At 41.6% G+C, this 16,840-nt stretch overlaps 1 protein-coding gene across 1 annotated transcript; it reads left to right on the forward strand.

The window, feature by feature from the left end:
* On the forward strand, positions 4,348–6,371 carry LOC8073238 (amino acid permease 3). The gene is made up of 3 exons (XM_002444048.2): positions 4,348–4,908; positions 5,022–5,236; positions 5,347–6,371. The coding sequence occupies exons 1-3, from the start codon at positions 4,430–4,432 to the stop codon at positions 6,147–6,149; spliced, it is 1,497 nt and encodes a 498-aa protein (XP_002444093.1). The 5' UTR covers positions 4,348–4,429; the 3' UTR covers positions 6,150–6,371.

Genomic DNA, 16,840 nt, shown 5'->3' on the forward strand with positions numbered 1-16,840 from the left:
AGAGTGGTAGAATGTTTGTAATTTATATACAACTCCAATTTATCAACCGTCGTCCGGTACATTTTTTTTATATAATTGAGTTTCCTTTTCAATAAAACTTGGCCATTTTCTTTCATGATTTCAATATTTCTCTCTCTACGGATGCAGCAACGCACGTGGTATCTTCAGTGCTTAACAGAGGTAGTTCCTTGCTTGAGACATAAGTACATGATTACTTATAAAGGCGTCTCCTAGAAATAAGCACCTCTGTTTATTAGTAGCATGTCTCCTAAAAGCTTATATAGTAGTAATATATCAAGAATTATGCTCCGGTAGACCCTTATTTGCACGGATCTTAAAGCAGTCTAGTACGTATTATTATGTTTGCATTATGTGCTTTTATTTTGATCTTTGTTTTATTATGTTCCAATTAATTATGTTTGAACCATGCGTTTTATTTGTGATTGAAATACTTTAGGTTAATAGTAGAGGAGAAATGAAGATTATAGAGGGGCAACGTGCATTTGTGAGAAAATAAAATAGGTAGTCTTCTTTAAGTACTATATCTATATGGCACTATCAATGCAGAAATAAAATAGGGAGCAATCCCAATGCAGAAACTATCGTAATTTCTATAGATATATTAATTGTAGTGACACCTAAGCATTTTGCTGATGTGGCAAGAGAGTTATTGAATAGAGAGAGTAAAAATCATAGAAACTGAGTCTAAGAGCATCTCCAAGAGATTCTCTGTATTGTTCCTAAATGCTAGGAATAGAGATTTCCATGAAAAATTACTATCCAACAGCTTCCCTAAATGGTCATCCAAATATAGCCATTGTCTATTCCGAATTTTTCGCTAGCCAAATATAGAAGACAAGAATAACTCTCTAGAGTGCATATGAGATTTAGCAAAACTGTTGGAAAGTGAAAAGATATAGAAAGCTATTTTTATGCAAATGACTCTCCAAATGATGATTTAGAGAGTGAGATTTAGAAAGGCTCTTGGAGATGCTATAAGTTAGAAACCATGTCTACATGAAATTCAAGACATGAAGTGATATGATTGGCTAAGAATGGAGAGAGAATGAATATGATTGGATAAAAAATATTCTATAGAAACTATGCATTGGAACCATAGTTTCTATATATATAGTGTCTATAAAAATTAATAGGTATAGAAACTACAATTGGGAGTGCCCTTACAAGAGTTATACTCCGGTAGAGCTTCTAAAAGTATTTGCACGGATCTTAAAGCAGTCCAGTACGTATTATTATTTTTTAATTAATTAACCCACGGGTCTCTTATAGGCCTGGCCCATATCCATACCCATACTGAGCCCCGCCATGTCCAAACGTTCACTATTTCGTGTTTGGTCAGGAGTAGAGGCGGCGAGTCGTCGATAGGGCAGCCACATCGGACTTTAAGATGTGTGCAAACTTTTTTAGAAGGTCCATTAGAATGGGTGGGCATGGGCTATGATGCGAATAGTATTTTCTACTATAACTTAATAGCTAAACGAACAGAGCTGACTTATACAGTATTTTTTTTTCTACATTCATTTTCTAGACTCTCCCGTGCACTAGCGACTTTATCTTTTCTAGTTATCGGTTTTTAAGTACAGGTTAAAAGTGTTGTATTAAAATCTTGAGAGAATTATGTATTTGGCACTGAAACAAATCCGTCTTCCACTTTTGGCACATAAAAAAAATTTTAAACTATCTTATCAGCTGGCACCAAGATGAAGTTCGTTCACTACATGGCACTGTCGTCCATTTGGGCTAGTAACAATGTCAAGTGGCTAGTAAAATGACATGAATACCCTTGTTTGTATTAGAAGCTGAATGCACGAGTAACATCTGGTATGTTGGTTACTGAGGAAAAAAACGTCATCTAACAGATGGATTGATCAAATGGACGGCTGTGCCATCTAGGGAAGAAATTTTCAAACTTGGTGCTTGATAAAAAAGTTCAAATTTTTGAGTCCCAAATGTGTAAGATTGATTTGTTTCCATGCCAAATACATAATTCTCTCTAAAATATTTCTCTGCACCCATAAAATGTTCTAAACTTTCTAAAACATATTATTTTTAATAAAGATACTTGTATTAAACAGTTTTCATAGAGATACTTTGATTCATTATTTTTAATGCTTATTTAGAGACTTTAAATTTGAAACGTTTCAACAAGAATCAGGAGTCCTACCAAGTGGAACCGTGGTCCTACCAAACCACCCACTCCCTGTCGTTATTCACTTCTTCCCTTCACTTCTCATCTTTCTTCTGTCAGCGTTGTGATAAATGCTGTGATCGTTGAATTGGAATTGCTGAATTAACCTGTAAATCTGCAATGCTTGTGAGATGCGAAGTATATTTACGGATTCGTAGACAAACCACTTGTATGCTTATTGAGCGATGCTAAGGTATACCCTTTACTTTTTAAGAGGTAAAATCTCAAATAAATCTAAACCATTGATTCTTTTGAATTTTATGGATTTTTAAATTAATTAGTTAATTAATTAATTAATATAGAAAAATATAAATTATTGTTGACTCCCTAAATCACTGGGAAAGAAGCCGTGAGTGTCGCTTTCCTTTTTCGTGGTCCATGAATAATTTGCGAGAACAAAAATATACAGTTGTGCACACCGTCTGGGATATATTAAATTAACAAGAAAATATTTATTGATAAAATAAATATGCATGTTTTCAGACCTTTTACACATAATTTAAATGTCTACCCACACAATTACTTTAAATCTGTATGAACGATTGTATTAAAGTGGTTAAATAATATACAAAAGTCGAGAAACAAGTCATGCTAACTTCGTCGCAAAAATAAAAGAAAGAAACAAGGTCATGCTAACTAATAAAAACTATTAAACAAGTCATATTATGAACATATTATGTCACGTCACATGCAAATGAAGTACACTTCGCGTGGGCACATATGCAAATCACGTCCATGCGAATTGAGATGTATTAAGTCTATGTAAAATTACATGGTAATCAAAATATATCAATTCCAAAGTTCCAAAACAAGAAAGATTTATCATATCCACCAGATCACACATGCATGTCAAATCTAGGAATAGATTTTTTATATCAAAAGCTTTCCTAATTTATCCTACTTTACAAAATAAAAAATTCAAAACACATATATTTCGCCTATCACCTCCCTTAGAGGTAATATGTGACCATAACAGTCAGATCAAACGAAGGCTTATTGGCTTATTGCCAACTATTCATTTTTTGCAAGATAAGAAACGAAGCCTTAGCTAGTTTGCTGTCAGTTCTCTCGCTTAATGACACATAAATCTCAGGAGGGCAGTTCGAGTTTCATCGGACCACTTCGAAAGGCATGCTTGCATGTGTCCAAAGCTTTGATTGCATCTTTAAAACGAACTACTGAATTTGGAATCCAAATGTGCAGCTTAACGATTAGTACATTAAAATGTGCGGGTTCATAGTTATTCCCTTCTTTTCAAAATGTAGGTTGTCTTTGTATTTGAAAAAGTCTACAATTGAAAATTGATCAGAATTACTCAAATTTGGATAGTTGTGCTTACCAACTACATAACTACTACAAATTAACATTTTCATTTTTCTCTTTGAGTTTAGTACCACGAATGGCCGCCACGTAGACTATGTCTTTGAATTGCTTATCTTTGAATTAACAATTTTATAAAAAAATAAAGAACGAAGTATAAGTGAACTTTTTCTCTATCTTAATACAAAGACGTGCAAATCTTTTATGTAATCTAGAAAAAAAATTATACATGCGCGTGACAGTGAGGAGCTAAGATGTAGAGCGAGTTTTCAAAGGAATGTTACACGCATGAGCATGACTAATCTCTCATCATTACTAGTCATGCATTCTTGTCAACCGTTGTCATAGTATTTGGTGACACATTAGGGCACTCACAATGCAGACTCTATCATAGAGTCTAAAGTTATTTATTACCTCGAATAATGTGTACTTAGAATCTAAATAAGACTTGGAGTCTTATTTTTTCTGCTTCTTTTTTCAATAAATATACTGCCACATCAGCAAAATACCATACATAATATATAATTAATTGTCTTAGACTCTGTGATAGAGTCTTATTGTGAATGCCCTTAGTAAAAACGGTGATACCGTACCAATATCTTGGTGGGAAGCAATTAATTTTGTTAAATAAGCAAGACCCTACTTTTGTCGCTTCGTAAATACACACGGCCAAATCAAATCTGTACTCTAGCCATAGAAGCTTTAAATAGAAATTGGTAGGAAGCGCAACAAATTTTTTTGTTAATTAAATAGTATATATACAAATGAGCATGACCTCACTTTTGAGCTCCATAAATACTCACTACTGTCAAGTCAAATCTCTATAAGCTCCAACAAGCTCATAGATATATAGATACGTTAGCACAGCGCCGCTCCACACACACACTGCACGGTCGCGGCATGGAGGTGGACCATGGCGCGGCCGGCAACGGCAACGGCAACGGCAACCATGTCCAAATCCAAAGTCGTCGCGCGGCGGAGTCGTTGTCGTCGTCGGGGTCGCCGCACAAGCCGCCGCTCGTTGACGACGACGGGCGGCCGCTCCGCACGGGCACGCTGTGGACAGCCAGCGCGCACATCATCACCGCCGTGATCGGCTCCGGCGTGCTCTCGCTGGCGTGGGGCGTCGCGCAGCTCGGTTGGGCGGGCGGCCCCGCCGCGATTGTGGTCTTCGGCGCCGTCATCTACTACACCTCCACGCTCCTCGCCGAGTGCTACCGCTCCGGCGACCCCATGTTCGGCCCGCGCAACCGCACCTACATCGACGCCGTCCGCGCCTCCCTCGGCGACTCCAAGGAGAGGCTCTGCGGCGCCATCCAGCTCTCCAACCTCTTCGGCATCGGCATCGGCGTCTCCATTGCTGCCTCCGTCAGCATGCAGTAAGTTGGTGACTGACTGGTGACCAAATCAAACCGCATCATATATTTGGCGTAAATGCCATTTCCTCCGTGTCGTCGTCAGCAAGTTCTTTGTTGCATGCATCCATGAGCAGAGCCATCAGGAGGGCGGGGTGCTTTCACTACAGAGGCCACGGTGACCCCTGCCACGCCTCCACCAGCCCATACATCGCCATCTTCGGCGTGATGCAGATCGTCTTCTCGCAGATCCCTGACCTGGACAAGGTATGGTGGCTCTCCACCGTCGCCGCCATCATGTCCTTCTCCTACTCCGCCATCGGCATCTGCCTTGGTGTTGCCCAGATTGAAGGTACGTTCTTTCTTTCGATCCGTGCACCGCACGTGTCCTGACACGGCGTTGAAATCAGAAGAGATAAAAATGTTACCTTTTGTTAACTACTGACTTCCTTATGATTGCAGCACACGGAGGACCAAGGGGGAGCCTCGCCGGCGTCATCGGCGCCGGCGCCGGCGTGACGGTGATGCAGAAGGTGTGGCGGAGCCTGCAGGCCTTCGGGAACATCGCGTTCGCGTACGGTTTCTCCCTGATCCTGCTGGAGATCCAGGACACGATCAGGTCGCCGCCGCCGTCGGAGGCCAGAGTGATGAAGAAGGCGACGGCGGTGAGCGTGGCGGTGACGACGGTGATCTACCTGCTGTGCGGCTGCATCGGGTACGCGGCGTTCGGCGGGTCGGCCCCGGACAACCTGCTGACGGGGTTCGGCTTCTACGAGCCCTTCTGGCTGCTGGACGTGGCCAACGCCTTCGTGGTGGTGCACCTGGTGGGCACCTACCAGGTCATGTCGCAGCCCGTCTTCGCCTACGTCGAGCGCCGCGCCGCCGCAGCCTGGCCTGGCAGCGCGCTGGTCCGCGACAGGGAGGTCAGGGTCGGGGCAGCCATGCCGGCGTTCACCGTCAGCCCCATCCGGCTCGCGTGGCGCACGGCGTACGTGTGCGTCACCACGGCCGTGGCCATGCTGCTGCCCTTCTTCGGCTCCGTCGTCGGACTCATCGGCGCGCTCGGGTTCTGGCCGCTCACCGTCTACTTCCCCGTGGAGATGTACATCGCGCAGCGCCGGCTGCCGCGGGGGAGCAGGCGGTGGATGCTCTTGCAGGGGCTCAGCGCCGGCTGCCTTGTCGTGTCCGTCGCTGCCGCTGCTGGGTCCATCGCCGGCGTCGTGGAAGACCTCAAGGCGCACAATCCCTTCTGCTGGTCGTGCTGACCCAACAGACACTGTCTGGCTACCCATAACCCGAATCACAGCGGCGAGAAACAGATGTTGTACTACTGTCTTTTACTAGCTTTCTTCTCGATCGGGATTGTATCGGAGCTGCAAGCAAGATACTTGATTTGCAATTCAATCCTCTAGCCGTTGCACTGCAATGTTTTAATTTAGTTAATCCTCAGAATTAAATGCACCGAAGCTGCTTCTTTGTTTCTCGCACATCATTATATTAGGCCGTTCTGTTATCAGTAATAAGGTCCTCTCTGGATGCTGTAGATTATAATTACCTGTTTTTAATCCAAATACATATAGAAAATAGACTAGCTAATTATTAGGTGGATCTCTAAATAATAACTATCTTATTACTTAGTTGGACAAAATTAGATGATAGCAGCTAATAGGTAAGAAACAACAACTATCTCACCAATTAGCTATGTATACAAACACTCTAGTAACTAATAGGTAGATAGTCAGCATCTCCAACAATTTGCTAAAAAACGTTTGCTAAATCTTACGTTTTGGCAAGTTGCTAAAAGATTTGACAAGTAAAATATTTTGTCATCTCCAACAGTTTGCTAATTGAACTGGCCAAATTATGAAAAAACAGGCCCACCACTAAACTACCAACAACCAGATCGATGGATCCATGCCCTTTGTCTGCTCGCAAGAGTTCTGTTGTCCGTCGACGCGTCCTCTCCTGTTGCCGTTGCGCCGCCGTCGTAGTACACCGCAGGGCCAGCCACCTCTTCCTCCACGGTGTACAAGTGACCAAGCCGGCCATCTCCAGGATCTCCTCCTCTACGATCAGCTCTTAGTACCAGTACCAGCACATGTCATCGCTATCGAGCAGCTGTACAGCACCTATGCAGCAACAAGCAGGCCGGCAGGTTCAGGCAATAAAAACTTTTCTATCAATTTCTGCCAGCGACAAGACAGGGAGCAGCTCGGCATAGAATGTGCAGGCGAATCTCAGCAACAGCTCGGCAGGGAGTACGGGCCAGAACTTTCACCTGGCGCGCGGGAAAGGAAGCCAAGACAGAAATCGCGCGATGGCAAGTGCTTCCGCGTAGCGGAAATCTACACGCGCGGCTGAGAAAATTGGCAAGCGAAACAATTTGGTAAGTGAGAATACCAAACTGTTGGAGCAAGTTTTTTTTGCCTCTTTTGCCAATTTTTTAGGATGACAAGTGTTTTAGCAAACTGTTGGAGATGCTCGCTAACTACTATCAACTAGTGGATCCAAACATGATCTAAAAGGCACATCCACGCAAAAGAAAAAAAAGAGACTAGAGATGCCATATTCACGGCCGGTTTGGCAGGCTCCTATCTAGCTCCGACTTTTGCTCTGTCTTTTTCAAAGGAGTTCTGCTAAATGTTTTTCTGTAAAAATCATTTTGAGTAAAAAACAGAGAAGCCAAAGCTATTTTAGTAAAATGATAAATTATGCCTTCTTTAAATCGGCTCTTGCTCCTCTAGAGGAGCCTCTCATGGAGCCACCCCAAACATCCCCTCAAACATGCCTAAAGGAGACATGCACGCAAAAGCACAAAAAAAAAACGGAGTATTCAATCAACATAATTAAGACAAGTCTCAAAGCCCATATAATAGTTTACGAGCATTTGTACAGCTCATGGAAAATGATCTTAGTACCCTCAAGAAAAGTTCCCACTTCTCGTACTTATCTTCGATACTATCTACTGCGACCAAAAGTCAAATAAGCACTACAAATCAAATACATATGCCACCAATTTATCTTTATAATTTCAGTTCTTACCGAAACTCATGATATATTCTATTTTACATCCTTTCTAATCTACATAAATATAGATTTTGGTAAAAATGCTTTTTAGCGATCTTTTTAATAATTAGATCTCCAAATATAGACATATTATTATATTCCAGATTTCTCGCTCATCATATGTGGAGAGTAAGGAACTAAGGATGACTATCTAGAGTATGCGCAAGATATAGAAAAAACTATTTAAGTGTACAAAGATATAGAAAATTATTTTTACTTAAATGATTCTCAAAATGATAATTTAAAGAGTAAATTTTAGAAAGACTCTTGTAGATATTCTAAAGTTTTTGGAGCTGCACAAAAGATAACTGTTCAATAGAAATTGCATTCATGCTCATTATTAGACATGCACGTGTGTAAACAAATCAATTCATAATAGAGGAATATTATCCTTTTCCTAAGAAAATAAAAAAAATTGACAGATCAATTCGATATCATAAAAAATTTAATCATGATCCATTTACAATTTACATGGGTCCATGATTGCACGACAAGATCAACGTGTGCTCTACAACATTATTTTTACCATATGTTTTGGACACTCTAGAGGCCAATAAAATTTTCCTTTTCTGTTGGGGCCAGAGTGAGAAAAGTGGGCTCGAGAATAGGTTCTCAGGGAACGGATGGCACAGGTGCCAGAAACACAGATGAGAATATTTTTTTTTGTGAGAATAAATGCAGTGCATGATTGCTCTATAGACTAACGAAAATAGCTCAATAGAGGGAAACATCAGGAATGAAAGAGATTTGGAGAGAGGTGGTGATTTTATTTTTTTCATAGTATATGCCATAGCCAGCTCTTTTTGGACAGCCGAATAATAGTTTAAGAAGTGAAGGAAATTTGCAAAGTTGTCAGCCTTTCGAAAATCTACTATCTGCATCATCATTTGAAGAGCTATTTAAGTAAAAATCATTTTCTATATATTTGTATTCTATTGTGCACAGTCTAGAGAGATAGATATCCTCGCTCTTCATCTGTGGCTAGCAAGAAATTTAGAATAGAGGATATATTTAGATGTCCAATTCAAGAGACTCTTGAAGGTATTTTTTGACCAAAATCTAGGAAATACTCCACAGAAATAGAATCCATACTCTTCTCCAAAACAACATCGGTGGAGCTGCAAAACCTTCATCGAGATTATAATACTCATGTCATGACCTGCCCCCTAAATCTAAATCTGTGAAAATAGATTTTTTTTAGTGCAGCACTGTCTTTATCCATTCATCGAAATATAGTTACAAATACCATTGGGAGACTCCAAAAACCAACATGTCTATCTACGGCAAATTTACAGAGCTCTTAGCTAGGAGATGTGCATCAATATTTGAACTTCACCATTCGAAGAAAAAATCATTTCCACGACGATGGCGCCATACTTGCCCTAGCCCCTCGTCATAGATACTTCGAACTAAGGCTGTGTCACACCCAATTTCAAAGAAGAAATTGAATGCATAAACTCATATGTCCCCAGAGATCAATCACACACATAAGTCACAAATTACATATCATCATTGCAGTGTTTACAACAAACGTAGTCATAACAACACATAGTTTGGTACAACAACGGAATATAAATAAGATAATTCTCTCAGGCCTTGCACACGGAAGGTTGACTGGTAAAGCACAAACCTAAAAGTGTTCCGAGTAGTCCTCGATCATAGCTACCATCATCTGTTACCCATTCGAAATTTTTATTCAAAGAGAAATATAGAAACAAGAGTGAGTACATTTCGTACCACTACACCACAACACTTTTTTAGCGTCAGATATCCGACGCTAAATCTTTTTTTAGCATTGGATGATCTTACGCTAAATATTGTTTACAGATCAACTGACGCTAAATCTATATTTACCGATTCACTGTCTGACGCGATAGATATCCATATTTAACGTCATAATATCTGACGCTAAAACCCTGCACAGCGTCACTCCATCTGACGCAAAAAACTTAAGTGGGTCCCACCTAGTCCATGAGCGCGCCCAGGCAGCTTTGAGTCCCACGCAAATTTTACGAGTGGCCCACAAAAATTGAGACCTAGCCCACTTTAGTATAGAAACCCTAGATAATTTTTACTGTCCCGCCGCTGGCCGCCCCATTCTCCCTCCCAATTCGCCTCAATCTACCCCCAAATCGTGTTCGTCTCCTCCCTCCTTCCAAATCGCACCGCCACATCTCCTTGCCCGACGCCCTCCCACCCCACGCCACCCACTGCCCACCCGACGTGGTGGATGCCCGCCGGCCATCCCTCCTCCCGCGACATCTCCGCTCGTGACTTGCCCGTGCGGCACTCGCGGCCTATCCTTGCTGCGTCGTCTGTGCGAGAGGGAGACCAGCTGCCGCCGTTGTCTGTGTTCATCCCACACTTACTACGCCTGCAGAAGTCTGACGCTATATGTTTTTAATGTCAGACCGCATGATGTTGTAGCGGCTTTCAGCGTCAGATCAGCCGACGCCAAATCTGGTGTTGTGGGCTAGTGTACTCCACAAGCATAGCATGAGAATTCATGAAGCTCAAAAGGCTAGACCAGGTTTACTGCATAAGCATTTTAGTAGGTCAATATTTTATCATTAATCATTATCAAGTTATGCTTAAGCTCTCAAATAACCCACATGATTACATAATAATAACAACGTTAACCATCACGGTTAACACCATTACCATCACGGCTTAACCACATTAATCATCATGATTAATGCGTCATCAATTCATAAGTCATCCCCCATAACCATTAGTGCCCAACTATTCTATAAGGGTCCAAGGCCACTCATGTTCGAGAGCACGACTAGTATACTAGTTTGATCAAACTCTACACAGAGATGTGCACTTTTCACGCAAGTCGTGTTACCCATATGCCTGGGGTTTGCAAGACCCACTAACACTCCCAAGGTGAGCAAACAGGGTACACTATGAAGCCTTTCATAAGCCTCGTCTAACTAGTTAGGGCCACGAGGTTTCCTCAGTAGGCAGATATAGATATTCTATGGCACATTTCCATCATGGCTATACTCATAGGAACAGAAGTGGCTCTATACCCAAAGTGGCAAGCCCCTCTTGTGCCCTTTCGGGTAACCTCTAACCAATTAGATGAGGTCCTACTACTAAGCTAAAGTCAGAGCTATATAACCCTCACAGTTGCACTGTATGTCCCGGATGGTCGCTTACAGAGAAATCCTTACGGAGGGCCTAGGACAACATGACCAACAGTCATTTGTACCATAGCCCTAAGTTCCATTAATTATAATCATGTTATATCAGTTAAACCATGGTTCCGTAACTAGAGTATAGATCATATATGTAACGTTAGAGCACTAGCATGTCTACCCATATGCAATAAAACCATTAGGTAACAAGGTGATTGTCATCAACAACTAGGATGTCCTTATAGTTTACAATATTAAACACATGCAGTGCGAAATGCTTAAAATGAGTAGGACATCAAGGTAAGCTCATGCTATACTTCCCTTAGTTCACGAACTCCTACTGGTCTTGCTGGTCCACATAGAACTCCGACTCCCAAAAACTCCTCACCTGCTGAACTCGATCAACACATCAAAATCAACACGCATTCCAAGATAGACATGTAAGAAAGCAATTCCTAAGGTTAGAACAGTACACCAGAAGTAAAAAAATTTTAATAAAAGTTTTCTAAAATCATCTACGTGTTGTTACGATCACGTCAACGCGAAATTCACATAAAACCGAGTTACGACGCGAAATCTACGCCTTAAATGGGACATTAAAAGCAATCTACGGACACGTAATTATCTAGGGAATCTAACAATGGTGAACCTAGACAACAGTGGCACCAACACGAAGCTTATAAATTTACAAAACTAACGCAACTTGAACAGGTCAAATCAGAGCTAAAACAATGATTTTATAAGCAAAATAGTGCAGTGGCAGAACTATAATTACTTCAAAGATTAAATGATTTTAAATAAATAAAGAAAATTTAGGAAATCCTCTGACCGGGGACTGCGTGCACGATTTTGAAATACTTTAGGGACTCTGTAGCAAAAATACCCGCGAAGGGGTATCAGGCGATTCTGGCCATCGGATTAGAGATGGACGGCCAGGATTACAAGATGAAGAATAGAGAGAGATGGAAAGGCACGGGCATCGCAGGAGGAAGAGGAGACGGCGGCCAGCATGTCGGCGATGTGAAGCACTCCAGCCTGACTCGATAGGGTGCTACGGTGTACGGTTTTCAAATCCAAGAGCACCGAGAGAGAGAGAGAGAGAGAGAGAGAGAAGAGATGGTGAGTCCATCCCTAACCCTTTTGCGGACAGGGGTGAGCCCGCGCGGCATGCTCCTTGGCTGGTGGCCATGGAGCTCGTCGAAGCTCGCGGCTAGGACGCTAGGAGGCGGGGAAGGTGTGGAGCTCACCAGCGCAAAGAATGGGAGCGTAAATGGCTCGATTCGACAGCATGGTGCGCGGTAGGGTCAGTGGCGGTTCTAGTGGTGGTTGTTGTGCACGCAGCAAGCGGGAGTAGAGGCAAACTGAGAGCAAAATGGGGTGGTGTTGACACTTGTTAACTTACAAAATTTGTTAGCATATATTTCTCCACCAGATATAAATATCTACTAGAATAGGGTTACCACTGACAATTTCCACAAGTTTTGCATATTCTGTGTTTTCCAGAAATTATTTCAGAAAGAGCTGAAAAGAGGGATTTAAGTGCTAATCAGCCACGAAACTTATCCGCGATGGAAGGATGACACCAGAGGAATTAGAAACACTCTAGAAGACAACCGACGCAATGAGGGAGCTAGTAGCCGCCAGGTGGGGCCGGCCAGCCCCACCCTAGCGCCGGCTGGCCCCCTATGGTTAGGGTTTGCTCCCCCCTTCCGAAAGCTTCCTCCACCACCTTTGAGGAGCCATCTCGACCACTTGTTAAGTCGGTTTGATCCAACGGTGCGTGTCCATCTCACTAGGCTATAAATAGAAGGCTAGACCCCCTGGAGGAGGCTAGATCAAGAGATGAAGAGTCAAAGCATTAGATAGAGATCCACTAGATCTAGGCTAGCAATCAAGATAGAGATTAGAGAGATAGAGTAGAGGAGTAGAGATTCAAAGGAGTCTCAGCCTGTCGGAGCTTCCTCAGGAGCTGTAGTCGTCTGGATTTGGCTCCCTCGCTCGGAGCTACGTTCTGAGGTACCCTTCTAATTCTAGTATGCAACTTGTTTGTATTGATTATTTGGTTTGCAACTCATATTATATTGAGTACTACGATTTGGGTAGCTCCTAGGTCGTAGAAGTGATCATTTTCCTCTACCTTTCATTGTTGAGATGCTAGAGCGTTTAGCCAATCATTCTTTCTTTTGTTTCCTTGATGGTTATTGAGGATATCACCAAATCTCTATCCACCCTGATGATCAAAGCAAAACCACATTTACATGTCCTTATGGAACTTACGCTTATCGTAGAATGTCTTTTGGATTATGTAATGCACCCGCTTTTTTTTAAAGATACATGATGTCTATATTTTCTAATATGATAGAAAAAATTGTTGAAGTTTTTATAGATGGCTTTTTAGTTTATGGAAAAACTTTTGATGACTGTTTAGAAAATTTAGATAAGGTTTTGCAAAGATGTGAAGAAAAACACTTAGTCCTCAATTGGGAGAAATATCATTTTATGGTTAGAGAAGGAATAGTGTTAGGACACTTAGTGTCAGAAAGAGGTATAGAGGTAGATAAAGCTAAAATTGAAGTAACTAAACAGCTACCTCCACCCGTTAATATAAAAGGAATTCGAAGCTTTCTTGGTCATTGTGGTTTTTATCGTAGATTTCTAAGAAATTTCTCACAAATTGCTAGGCCAATGACTAGATTGTTAGCTAAGGATGTACCTTTTGAATTTGATGATGAATGCTTAGAATCATTTAATATTCTTAAAGAAGCACTTACATCAGCACCAATCATTCAACCCCTGATTGGTCTTTACCTTTCGAAATTATATGTGATGCTACTGATTATGTTGTAGGCACAGTCTTATGACAAACAAAAGATAAAATACATCATGCAATTGCTTATGCTAGCAAAAACAATGACAGAAGCACAATTAAATTATGCAACTACTGAAAAAAAACTTTTAGCTATTGTTTTTGCTATTGATAAATTTAGGTCTTACTTAGTTGGAGCTAAAATAATTGTTTATTCTGACCATGCTGCTCTTAAATATTTGCTCACTAAGAAAGATGCTAAACCACGATTGATAAGATGGATTCTATTACTTCAAGAATTTGATTTGGAAATTAAAGATAGAAAAGGAATAAAAAATTCTGTTGCTGATCATTTGTCTAGGATGTATTTTAAAGAACCTCAGAAATTACCTGTTAATGACTCATTAATAGATGACATGCTGTTTAAAGTGACCAAGACAGATCCTTGGTACGTGAATATTGTCAATTTTATGGTTGTAGGATACGTACCACCAGGAGAAAATAAGAGAAAACTCATTTATGAAAGTCGTCTCCACATATGGGATCCACCCTATCTCTTTCGGGTATGCTCATATGGTTTGCTTAAAAGATGTGTACCAGTTGAGGAGGGCATGTAGATCATTCAAAAATGTCATTCATCACCATATGAAGGTCATTATGGGGTATTCCGTACTCATGCAAAAATTTGGCAGAGCGGTTTCTTCTGGCCAACGATGTACGAAGACACCAAAGATTTCATCCGAAGATGTGGGGCATGTCAGAGGCACGGAAATATCAATACTAGAGATGCTATGCCACTCACCAATAATCTTCAGATAGAGCTCTTTGATGTTTGGGGAACTGATTACATGGGACCATTTGTGAAATCACAGAATTATGAGTACATTTTGGTGGCGGTTGACTATGTATCCAAGTGGGTAGAAGCCATGCCATGCAAAAAGGTTGATTCAAGACACTTAGAGAGGATGTTTGAAGAGGTTATATTTTCGAGGTTTGGAACACCTAGGATGGTTATAAGTGATGGAGGGACACATTTCACTGATAAAAAGTTTCACTCATACCTACAAGCTCATGGAATACGACATAATGTCACTACTCCATATCATCCTCAGACAAGTGGCTAGGTAGAAACATCAAATAAACAAATCAAAAACATTCTCAAGAAGACAGTAAATGAGATGGGAACTTTATGGAAGGATCAGTTACCAAATGCACTATGGGCATATCGGACAGCTTATAAAACACCTTTGGGTATGTCACCATATCAATTGGTATATGGTAAGACCTGTCACTTGGCAGTTGAACTAGAACATAAAGCTCACTGGGCTATCAAAAGATGGAATATGGATTTCGAAGCCGCTGGAGAGAAAAGAAAGATGTAATTATCAGAACTGAAAGAATGGAGAGAAAAGGCATATCACAATTCGAAGATCTACAAAGAATGAACAAAGAGATGGCATGACAAAAGGATCAAGAAGAAGGAATTTGCACCAGGAAATAAGGTATTACTTTTTAATTCTAGGTTCAAATTGTTCGGGCTTGGAAAATTGAGGAGCAAGTGGAAAGGACACTTCACCGTCGTGAATTCATCACCACACGGAGCAGTAACTCTACAATCAAACGAAGGTACGTTATTCAAGGTAAATGGACACTGACTTAAGCTTTATTTAGAACCAATTGATTCAGGAGTAGTTGATGAAATAGATTTTATCCACTTACCAATATATTAAGCTTTATTTATTCCGGTACAAAAATTTATCCGAGAATGCATCTAACAGAAAATAAGAAGGTCTAAAGACACCATGCAGAAGGGCACCCGAAGTGGACCCCTGGTGGGGCCGGCCGGCGTCTATGTGGGGCCGGTCGGCGCCCCCATGTCGCCCCTCGTTCCGACTCTTGTTCCCTGTTCTTCTACACTCTTCCTACAAATATTTACGCATAATCCAATCGTAATCGGATATTCTTTCGTACGGATCCCGTAGAGCATAGAATCCGTCCTCATCCTGTCTCCTGAAAATCCATATAAATACATACCTAGACCCCCCCCTCAATAGTATCCCATAACCAGCCACCTCTTTCCCCAGAGAAGCTCTCCAATCTATATCTATTAGCAATGGCGGACAAGACAGTCGTCTCCTACGGCGTGGACTTCGACAACATCCCCAGCGATGACTCGAAGGCCCTCGTCCTCGCACAGCCGAAGCCTCTCGCCGTTGTGCCGCCGAAGCACGTCGCTACAGTACCCCAACATCATAAGCAAGCCTACTACGTACAAGAACCATCTGATCTTCCTCCTACAAGGCTACTGCTTCAAGGAAGTGCTAAGGGGAAGCAGATCGCTATCCCCAAGTGTACTCCGCTTTTTCAACCTACAGAGAATGAATGGCTCTTGTCGGTCCAAACCGACAAGAACGGGAAGCTGATATGTGCCAAGTACACCAGCGCTCGTCCGGTTATCCAAGGAGTACGTGCAAACCCTAATGAAGTGTTCTACACTGAGCATATTGCACCTAAGCCCAAGCCCAAGAGGAAGAGAGCAACATCAGCATTAGCACTGGAAAAAGTTCCCAAGCCGCCAGCTCCTACGCCTAGTTAGTTGGTTCGTGGCCATGGGCAACAGTAATGCGTTTCGTCGAACCACGATCCGCGCCAGTCATCTTACACTAGTGACGCGTTTTAATTCCAAGTCACTAATTAAGATGTCTTTTTTGCCATGTTTTGGCATAGTGATCTTGTAAGTAAATACTACAAGTACAACAAAAAGGGAAACGATCACATGTTCAGTTTAGTTCTGTTTTTAATCTTCCGTGCAGAATTCAATCTTGAATGGGTGATTGCAATCAGACAAGTGTGTATGGTCCAGAAATCTAGATACCAGTAACAAGGTAATTGACTAGCAAACTCTGTGCTCAATAATCAATGCAACAGCATGAAAATTTCT

The sequence above is a fragment of the Sorghum bicolor genome, chromosome 7 (assembly GCF_000003195.3).
Source record: "Sorghum bicolor cultivar BTx623 chromosome 7, Sorghum_bicolor_NCBIv3, whole genome shotgun sequence".
Lineage (NCBI taxonomy): Eukaryota > Viridiplantae > Streptophyta > Magnoliopsida > Poales > Poaceae > Sorghum > Sorghum bicolor.